This window comes from Carassius auratus, chromosome 10, assembly GCF_003368295.1.
Source record: "Carassius auratus strain Wakin chromosome 10, ASM336829v1, whole genome shotgun sequence".
In the NCBI taxonomy this organism is placed as follows: Eukaryota; Metazoa; Chordata; class Actinopteri; order Cypriniformes; family Cyprinidae; genus Carassius; species Carassius auratus.
This window is the reverse complement of record NC_039252.1, coordinates 14,265,118-14,276,807: the sequence shown is the minus strand read 5'-3', so window position 1 is coordinate 14,276,807 and position 11,690 is coordinate 14,265,118. Positions and strand designations below refer to the sequence as shown.

Genomic DNA, 11,690 nt, shown 5'->3' with positions numbered 1-11,690 from the left:
ACAGAAGCTGGAAGCGTATGAGAACTAAATTGTCTGATTAGCAGTGGCATTTTCTAACATGTGAATCTGTCTAAAGAAGCTTTCTCCCAAATGTGCTCACAGAGCCAATTTTACACATTACCCCTGCAATAAACGACGGCTATGGTCCACTGATCATAATTACACAGAAATATTGACACAGAATGCACAATGAGCGTTTAGTGAGACAGTGAAACCTATTTTTCTGAAACTTAACAGAGCCAAATCATAGAGGATTAGAACATATGGACTGGCATGTGATACAACAAAGATTAGCACAGAAATTACTGATTCTTTTCTCTTTGGTGAATTGGATTTTGAGTTGGCTGAATTATTTGAACTGAAAGCAGTGATGTAAAAAGTAGACGTCTTCAGAACCAAAGTGCCTTGAAATCAGGGCGCCCAGGACAAAATGTTGGGTGTTTGCACTGCTACAAAAATGTACCTCAGTATAGCCATAGATTGTATACCATGAAAAGGCTTATTTACAAAGACATGGCATAAACACTATAAGACATGGAGCAGAATTGTTGAAAATAATAAACTAAAATCACTGCACTCGTAAGACATAATTATTAATTGTGACGCACAAACTGACAGATAATAAACCACACACTGGTTGACAAAGGTAGAGTTTAAGACAATTATTTTACACACAACCAAAATATGCTGTAATACTCTTAAAATTATATAATTATTATTATTATATAATAAAGATATCTTCTGTAATATTTATATTTATATAATATTTACTGTTTATTTTACCATATAAAACAGTAATAATATATAAAATAAGGTTTATTAATAATAATAATAAATAATAATAATAATAATAATAATACAACCAATAAATTGAAAAACAATACAATAATAATTATTTTTGTTGTATATAATACTATATTATTATTGTACTATTTAATATTCTTTAATAACAATAAAATTAGTTGTATTATTATTGTTAATATTAGAAATAATACTGCTAATACAAAAAATATATAATAATATATATCTTCTGTAATATTATATTTATTATAATATTTATTTTTTATTTTAATAATAAAAGGATGTTTATTATTATTATTATAAAAATAAAAGAAGCAAATAACATGAATAATAAAACAACAACAACAAATTGATATTTATTGCAATATTTATATATTTATTATTATAATATTTACTTTTTATTTAATTATAATGATATATTAGTAAATAATTTATTATGAATAATAAGAACAAAAATAATACATTTATACAATTATACTATTTATATTGTGTATGTTTATTATTATATTTATTATTTAATGTTTTAAAAATAAATGTTATATTATTGTTATTATTAAAAATACTTATTATTGAATTTACAACTTATTGTTATTTGACTAGTAATACCTAGTCAACAAACATGGATCCTATGAAATCATCTCGTGACTCTTTACTTTAGAGCACACCTGCAATCATGTCGTCGACGGCGCTCATCTGCTCTGCAGCACTGCTGGATGAGCCCCACCTCGGTGCTGGTCTGTAGGTTGCGAACGCTCTTCCGCAGATAGCTGTGAACATGCTCCAGATCTCCGCCTGGCAGGTTACGTCACAGTGCTCCAGCAGCTCCACCATGCAGGCGATGCTTTCCGCGTCCTGGATGATAAAGTTCATCTCCAGGTCGAACTCTCCACCCACCAGCTGAGAAAGAAAGACAGAGCCAGTGTTAGTCACAAATGAAATTACTGAGGAAAAGTTTATATTGATGAACGGTATATTTTCAATCAAACACATCATGGTGACACAGACCATGGTTAAACAAAATATATACAAAATATGTTGTTATATACGTTGTTATATAAAATATATTGCTGTCAAATTATAACAAATAAACTATGGTAAGTTTTTGTATATTAAGGTGTTTAATGTGATTGAAGTCAGAGTAAAATTGCAAAGAACTAACTAAATAAATAAATGGATGGATGAATGGGAATAGCATTATATACAATACAGACAGCTTGAAAACAGCTTTATACAGTAGTAATAAATGAAAACCAGCATCAGTGACACATAACTCAAACAGGAATAAAATATTTAAGTTATAATTATAATTCGGTTTCAACTGTAAAGCAGCTCTAGCAAAGACAAAACTGTAGCTGGGTTTCCACCACCCTGCTGTTATGCACATTTTTAAAATATCGCATCAGAATCGAGTGATGGAAACGCTGAATTTGAATAAAAGTTGTTTTGCTCAACGTGGTTTTTGACTTGGTTTTGTGCGAAAAAGGGTTAATGCGAATAATGGGAGATGGAAATGCATTTTGCAAAAAAAAATCCTCCAAGCGCATCAAAAAAAGGCATGTGACTTTGCATTATAGACGGTAAATCCTGACAAACCAGTGGACCAATCTCATTCCACAGCATATGAAATGTTGTTATATATTCATTCGGAAAAGTGCCCGAGCAAAGTCTGTCAAAGTATTTCTGTTTAATTGCTTCCCATAACTCAAACGACTGCGTTCTCAAACAGCAGCATCCACCTCCGAAAGCAATAAGCGCATTCATTGTGTTTCGTCTGCTCGTTCTGAGGTGCAACTAATTTATTATATAGGAAAATTATTATATTCAGTAGCTTCTCCTACTTTTCTTAGTGATGTATAGTGCCAGTTTATCAGGAAGTGACGATTTTGTTGTCTTTCACTCATTGGACTCGTTAAATTCGCAACTTTGGATGGAATCTCGGCTAGTGTCATTAATCACAATTTAATTGAATTATTCAATCATCTTATTTAATAGGTATGGGAGAGATCAATGATAAGACGGCGGATGAAATGGACAGACCAAAGTAAAAAGGACATAAAAAAAGAATGAAAATTAGAGAATACATTATTCATTTGAACAGAAAAGGCAATTGGAAAAGTCTTGAGAGTGCAGTGAATAGGAAGAAAAGCAAAGGAAACAAATAATACAGAGAGAATTATTAAAAGAGCAGTTTTTGAGGTTGCTTCCGTAGAGAGCAGCACTTTCAGCCTGAAAAACAATGATTGTGATTTGAGAGGGTCATTTAGAGTCAGGGTAGAAAGAACATAATGACTGCATACACACACTTACATACCCCTCTACCTCTCAAACAAACACACTGGAGAGGTAAGGATCGGACAAACCAATCAGAGATTGTTCCTGCTCTGCAGCAAACAATAATCGACGGCATCGGTCTTGGAGTTCAATAGGCATGGAATTGGCCAGGTCCTAGCCATGCAAACACCAAACCCCCAAGTAAATAACCAGGCAATTTAAAAAAAAAAAAAAGGCTGAAATGCTGTAAACTACGTTTCGGTGTGAAGCCGAGGTGCAGAACTTCGTAAGGGTGCAGGGAGAACTATTGATTTTCACACTTCATCTAATAAAGTCAATTGGGAACGCTCTGGTGCTTTAGAACCTTTTGTAATGGGGCCGTCGATAACCTTAGCTCATGAAATTGCCCCGTGCCACCAACCTTAACCGAACATTCACCTTGATTATTTCTATTATCCATGTGAGGACCTAAACATGACTTTACATTATCGAGTAAAGCAGGGGTCTTTTTTGATTTAGACATCAAGTTCAAGATTGTAAGATGCACCACTGCTTTTATTCACTATATACGAGCCTTATGAAGTCTTTTCTGCAAGTATGTAAATGCTTCTAGCGATGCAAATTTGATTTCATGCGTCACTGTGTTCAAACGTGTCAGAATGCATTAATTGTGTTCTCAGTGCCGCAGGGTTCGTCGGCATTAGCATAAACTGTCTTCTAAGGTCATTTTTCTCCTTTAGGTCAACAACTGTCATTATGGAGTAACAGAATCTTGATAGTTAACTTTAATTCATAATGTGTTGGGCGATTTGCTCCATAGTTTTATCGTCCAAACGTTAGCCTGTGAAATCATTAATACACGATATTATCATGCTAATTTATTTAATTATTATTTGTTATTTTATAGCTGGAGATTTATCCAACTCTAGGGTATGGTTAAAGGTAGCTTAATGTTAGTGTTATTTATTAACTAAACATTATATCATTTTAGTCAAGTAGCATATGAATGTACAAAACATAGTTGGAAGGCAGCGAAATGCGAACTTTGCGCACAAGTTTTTGTTTCCGGTCTGATGCATTTGTATACATACAAATGGAAGTCAACTGAATGAAAGGTGCAGTGTGACCACCCTTTTAGTACTTAAAGTCCTTGCACACTGAGTCCGAAATTTCTGTATGTGTTTTTTCTATTTGTCGAATTCGTCATCCTTTCCTCTCAAAATGCAAGCTACGGTTGCGACAAACAGAGAAAATCAAACATGATCCGAATTTTATGACCAACAACACTTTCGGAGGCAGTGTGTAAATATGATTGATATAACATGAGGTTGTATTTATTTTTTATCGGGCTAAAATTTTCCACTGCGTGTACAAGGACCTTTACATCGCATGTATTTTATAATAATAATAATAATCAATGTGTTGCTTTCGTCAAAGGCATCAGCCATAGGCAAAATCTTGTTAAGGGGATTAAGCTGATACGATTGACGGTTGAGACAGGATTTGTTCGCAAGTGTTTCCACGGTATCATTCCAATAAACTATTTACTGTACTATTCATATAGTGCAAACAGAAGGACAGCAGGGATGACAATCCTATTGATTTGTCATGGTTCATCACTCCCAGAGGCCTTTAGCGAATAGAGATTAATTACGAGAAGTTTACTCATCAATAACTGCCTATGAAACCCAGAGAGATCATGGGCAGTTTAGTGAACAACAAAAAACGTAACCAAGCTTTCACGCAAATGGTTTCTAACAGGGAAACAAAATAAACCCTTTTTTTGCATGTTGAAATGCACAAATTTAGATAGCCCAATATAAGGTCTTCAACTCCAAACTAAAATTTTGTACATAATACTCTTCACACACGGATGCAGTACAACAAGAATAGACTTGTTTACCTCCTACACATGCCGCTTATGGGATCAAACAGACTTGCCCAAACACAAAAAGACCAAGCATAATACTAGTGTTTCTTTTTGACCCTTGAACACTGGCAGTGGTGTCAAAGGCTATTTTTAAGCAACAGCAGAATGCAGGAGCTGTAACAAAGAGATCAGACAGAGCGCAGTACAGCCTCCAGCACATTGACTCACAATATCCTCACCACTTCGCTCATGTTTTATTACAGTGGGAACAGACTTTATCTGTTTAAGTTAATCATGGCAGATATGGTGGATGGGATCGGGAAACAATCCGAGCCAGATGCGCTACACACCAGGCCACATCTTTGACCAATGTGTCGATTTTATCTGGAAAATTTAATTTTTAGAACATTTGCTCATCCGCAACACAGCGCCAAGCCATTCCCTGTCTGATGTTAAAACGTCATGCAGCAGATGCTTTGAGACATTTATGATTTCACATGTTTCTCTCAATTTGCAGTTTTATCAGATGTTTACACATTGATATGATGCTGAAATCTGAATGGAATAAAAGAAGCAGTGAAAGGAATGGTAGATGTAAGAGCACCCAAGAAAACAAAAAAAAACAAGCACTTCAGCATTGAAATAAAGCAAAGAAACGTTCAAACAATCAGAGCAATGCAGCAGGGAATATTTGAGGGAAAAACTATGAATGACTGACTTAAAGTACTTGAATACTTGAATAGTTGTCTGTGCACATTAAACATTAAAAATAAAATACAAAAAACCCTTAAGCATTAAAATAAATAAATAAAATGAGCACTCAAATACAGCATAAAAACAGAGAAACATAGCAAGGAGAATTTGTGTTGGAAAAAATACACATAAATGACCTTTCAGTATACTTACAGTTGCTTTTGCACACTGAAAAATAAAATAAAACATTACATAAATAAAAAACAAACAAATAAAAATATTTAATAATATTAAAATATAAAATTTAACATAGCTTTTAACAGGGAAATTGGGGGAAATGAATGCCTGATTTACGGTTGTTTCTGTTTTTACAATTGTTTCTGCATATTAAGTCTCTGGGCCCTGGGCACAATGCGACGCAAGGTGCAGCGCAAGTGTGTTTGCTGGTTTCAGTCCGGCGCATTTTCCCGTCCAGCGCCACATGGTTTAATTAGCAAATGCATTTGCACTCATTTATGCCATCATTTATCATTTATGGGCGTGCTGGTCTAAAAAAGAGGTGTGTTCAGGCGCATTGCTATTTAAGGAGCTGAAAATAGACTGCGCCATAGACCAACTCAAACCTGGTCTAAATTCTGGCGCAATGTTTTTTCTTGTTATTTTAAGAGCATGTTAGTATAGGCGGGTCCACAACACGCATACACACTGCTTATTAAATACAGGGACGCACAGCAGCACACTAACATGCCAATTATAAAAAATTAAAGGATTGCAATGCATAATAATTTATTGTAGGCTATATATATATATATATATATATATATATATATATATATATATATATATATATATATGTATATATGTATATGTATATGTATATATGTATATGTATATGTATATATATATATATATATATATATATATATATATATATATATATATGCCTACATATCATAATGGATAGTCATGGCATGTATCAGAATTAGGCTATCTATTTACTGGCACAGGAGCAGCTCTTTTTCATCTCGGAGATGCGTTCTGTCTTTGAGCTTGCCAAATTCCGCCGTGTAAATAGCAAATCTGTCATGGCGTGAGTGCAACTGGCTCTTAAAGTGAATGGAAGATGAGACTCTGATTGGTTTATCGCACGTTACGCCCAAAAAACACCCATTGCTCATTAAGAGAATAGGGAAAACACGTTTAGACCATGCACCCGGGTGCGCCAACCGTTTTTCCAAAAAGTGGATTTAGATGCCCTGAGTGCACCTGCGCCGTGAACTCCCACTTTGCATTTAGATCGTTAAAATAGGGCCCTCTATGGCATGCAATATGAAATGAATGAGTAAAAAATTACTTGATGTTTTTCCTGCTAAAAATCATACACCTTAAATATATATCAATAAACGTTGTCATTTCATATGTACCACAGCAGACAAACTGAACTATTTGACCTTTTAATGCAGAAAAAAATACATATATTTAATGGAATAATATTTAATTTATATAATTTATAATAATACTTATTACAATATGTTTTAGATAACACACTGTCTCAAAGTCATTCCAAAATGTACCTAATGCTAACAGTGAAAGGCTGATTTTCAGTCCCCAGAGCTTTAGCTGTATGCTAATATATGACATGCTAACTCACTGTCAGAGATTACACTCTGTGCAGCACTAAAGCAGTTAGCAACAAATTATTTTTCCACAGGGCCCAGTTCCTCTACTCCCACCCACTCCAAATAATCAGTAACTATCCAGACAGACAGTTGTGTTCGGGAGCAAGCTAATTCATGTTTAAATGAAACAAGCCACAAGCCCAGTAATGAAAGGGGGAGACTGTGATTTGCACAGGAGCTGAAAAACAAATGTGGGCAAATGAAGCAAATCACAAGTGCTCTTAAGTACTAAATTACTCAACAGATAACGCGATGAATGTAGTAAACCACATGCCAGCGACAGATGAATGTCTGCGGGTTGGTGGTTAATCAATTAATTGATTGGTTTTTCTTTAGGTTGGGGAACGCTTTCTGAGGAACATTTGTGTTTAATGCGGTAGAGAACAAATTATTCAAAAACATAAAACGACACGCTTGAAAGTGAACTAGTCTCTGCTTGCCCACACATTCACACAAAGGCAGGGCCAGTTCACCGGCATCGATCGCCGCCATACAGAATCCATTAGCCGAAATTAGGCCAAAGCCTTAAGGTAGCGAGAATTAATTCTCCTCCTATTGAATTTCTCTTTTCCATCGAGGATCCCAATTAGAGCACGGGACACCTTACGAGCTAATATGTCAACGTCTTCATTTCTCCTGGTGTATCTGAGGAAGATGAGACCATTTCAAATCGCTGTATTAAAACTACCGACACACTCTTTAATTAGGCACTGTGATTACACGCTGACAAATACAATGATGGAAGGGGCAACTGTGAGCGGCTGACAATTACTGATGCTGCATAGTCTGGTTGCCTGGCAACCATCTATTCTACAATCCACCGTAACATCCAAGTCCATTTTGAGAATGTGAGTGCCACGCTAAACATATGACATGGCAGCAACAAAAGAGAGCAGGTACAGATCAAGACTGAACAAAAACAGAGCACTCACTGTATACAGCTGGAGAAATCTGCTGTAGGAGTTACGTGGGTCTTGAGCTAGTGCAAGAATGTTTAACCATGACACTGGAAATGACGCAAACACAGAGCAATCTGACGAGAGGGAGAACATTTCGAAGATTTCTGTACACAAAGAAATATTGCCAAGCCGTCCTCCACTATTTTTTGACACAAAGCTGTATGTCCTAGCATAAGGGACACAAGCATTGCTTTTCAATTCAAACTGCTCTACTCTGAAGCAGGCCAAGATCAATAACACAGAAAAAAGCCACTCAATTTAGAGGAATGAATGTATATTTTGTGGATAAGCCAACTACAAAATTGTGAAACGATAAAAAATTTATATATATATAGATAGAATATATATATATGGATAATTTACTCCATTTCAGTAGAAAAGAAATTAAGTCATTTGAGGAAAAAATCCTGAATTTTTCTTCATATTGTGGACAAAGACAAATAAGCATTTGTGGTTAAAAAGAATATTAATGTGTATTTTTCTTAGAAAATGACCGATCGTTATGCTAGATAAGACCCTTATCCTCGGCTGGGATCATATTTATTATTATTATAAGAATTTTCTGATATATTGTTGAAGAATGCATGAAGCTCCTAATTATGGCATTGCTTCTAACTTTATTGCGTAACTCTCTCTTCCCTGCTATGAATGCTTTAAGAGATTTGCAATTCTTACGGACACTATTTGTACAGCCATCTGCTTTCTTGAGGCAGGACTGTCCCAGCTCACACCCAGCACAACACAACCGCTGCAATTAGCAATGCGGTCTGTGGAAGAGAGGCATAAACTGCCCGCGGCACTGGCAGGGACAGCCTCACTTCACAGTTGGCCAGGCTGTTGAGCACACTCTGCTTTCTTCTGACAGTGAATGATGTTCACAGAGCTAACAGCACCATGCTTCCCTCGAGTGCATAAGGCAAGCCTCACTATTACAGTCGCTCAAAATTAGGGACAAATTTCATCATATAACTCAACCCAGTCAAATTTACATTGCAGGGATCCAAGCCATATCTAGGGATCAGAACACGAGAATAAGCATGCAATCAAATCCTAATATTTACATTCTTAACTATTCCATAATTCCATAATATTTAAATGCAGTAATTAAGAATCTCTGACAAGAAAAAAATGGGACAGGGAGTCACGTAAGTGTATTGCATACCAATGACTCCTGGAGTTTAATTTACCGCCGGACTCAGAAAAGATACTTCATTTGGTGCAAGGGACTGAAGGTGTGAGGAAACCTGTTCCAACAGACCACTGAGCAAGTAATTATGCACTTGCTAGCCTAGTAATCCTCTCACAAAGGCCTGAGCCAAAAGAGGCGAAGGCGGCAATTGGCACGGGCTTCTCCAGGGTTTGGCATGAAGTTCTGCGTCGGCGTAGTCGCTGGAACGCTGCAGTCTCCAGCCGTTAGACTGAACAAGGATGGGGATTCTGTGACCTTACTGAGAAAACGATACCTCTGACATTCCTTTAGGTCACTTCTGAATTTACTCTGCGTTATTTTAGTTTCACTGAGATACTGTTAGAATTTTTTTTTATTATATTGGTAATATTTAATAAATATAGTTCATTAATCTTTATTTTTACATATTCATTTTGTTGTCTTATATATATATATATATATATATGTGTGTGTGTGTGTGTGTGTGCTTTTGTTAATTTTTACTTCAGTTTAGTAGATGAAGTTACACTAAATTAATGTGTAGCAGAAATTAAAATAAGTTTAAAAAAATAACTTTTTTATATTTGATTTCATCTCAGGCAAACTTTATTTCATTTTCAAGTTTTTTATGGTTTTAGATTTAATTAACTATAATAACCCTGGTTCTTACATACAGTAACTGCTCAATTACATAATCGCTCAAATGAGAACATTTTATTTCAGTTAAAAAGAGTAGTTCATTCAAAAATCCAACCTTGAATCCAACTGACCTTCAGTTAATGGCCAAAAATAACATGAGGGTCAGTAAACATTGACATTGACAGAATTGTCTTTTTTAGGTGAGCTTATCTCTTTATAAAAACATTTATTACTTAATAATAAGATTTGTCACATTTATGTCATCATGGTAAACCGAGGGACTGTCTAATCTCAGAAAGATACTGTAATCCTCACATTAATATTCTTAAATTACAATTTTTCATTTGGTGGCTCCAGCCGAGGCGTAAGCTCAAACAAATATTCCTAAAGTAGGAAAAGCAAAAATAATGAGGTTGTAGACATTACAGATCAGAGTGAGCTTTCTTCTGTTAGTCTGGAGGTCTTATCCGAGTTTGTTTACTTGCGCTGTGGCTGAGAGATATCCTTCAGTAGAGCAGCCACCACGAGGCCACTCATTTTCAGACTCAGTTTTCTCATTGCGTTTTCAATTGCTTGCACTTGAGATCTTAGAAGGATTACTGCGGCCTTACCATCTGTTGTGCAGTGCAGCTGTTTTGGTTTTACACTCTCTCCCTCTTTGCCACTCGCAGAATGCATTCGTTATTTTATATAATGCGCTGTTCGAGATTGTGGCTTCCCTGCCATGGCCCCGTCTCACCAGGTCAGGCTCTCTTTATAACAGCGTGCCACAAAGGTCATCCATCCATTCCTCTGGGTTAGGCTTTAAATGTAAATTCTCAAAGGTTGGTCCTGATAGGTGGCACATAAAGCTTTAGGAAATGAGAAGAGTATTTCTATAGAGACGAATGTGTGACATCTATGTTCGGAAGGCTGGGACAAGAGTGATGAGAGAGAGACGAGAGAGAAAGGCATGACTGAAAACGGTGACTTGGAGTCAGTAGGATGCACTCTGCGGAAAGAATATGTAATTTCGGCTCAGCAGGACGGAGGACTTGAGAGATAAAAAGATGCCAGAGGAAGGTGATTTAATGAGGCATTCTGAATGAATAAACTTGAACGTTGATAAATCATCAGAGAGGGAGGAATACAGAATTTGTGTGTAAACAAGAAATGCCATGCTGAGAGGACAGCTGTCAGTGGAGTGACAGCTTTAATAATAAACAAACATGCTTGTCTTGAGACTAACTTCCTGCAGAAGCACCACGAATGACAATGAGGGACAACAGACAAATGGGAAAGAGTCATATGCTCCATGCATTTCAATGGCCCTCCCTCACATTCATGAATGCTTAAGAGTAAAGATAAATAAATAAATATAAAAGTTTATTTATATAAAATATAAATACAATTAAAGGTCCGGGACTCGAACTTGGAACATCTGAATTGTAGCGGCACTATATGTCATCACGATTTCCGTGAAGGTATTGATAACAACAAAAAAAGTAGTAACCGAAAGATAAAAAACTAGTGAACAAAACAAAATTACAACACAATTAAAAAAACTACTCAAAAAACATTAAAACAACCAAATGGAAAATTAACATTTAAATTAAATTAGAGACGAAGAA

At 35.7% G+C, this 11,690-nt stretch overlaps 1 protein-coding gene across 1 annotated transcript in view; it reads right to left on the bottom strand.

Annotated features, from left to right (window-relative positions):
• Positions 1–1,455: 1,455 nt before the first annotated feature.
• LOC113109484 (neurobeachin-like) overlaps positions 1,456–11,690 on the bottom strand; it is a 54,098-nt gene continuing 43,863 nt past the window's right edge. The window contains exon 2 of the mRNA XM_026273041.1: positions 1,456–1,698. Within this exon, the coding sequence (XP_026128826.1) occupies positions 1,456–1,698 (243 nt within the window). The remainder of the gene's footprint in view (positions 1,699–11,690) is intronic.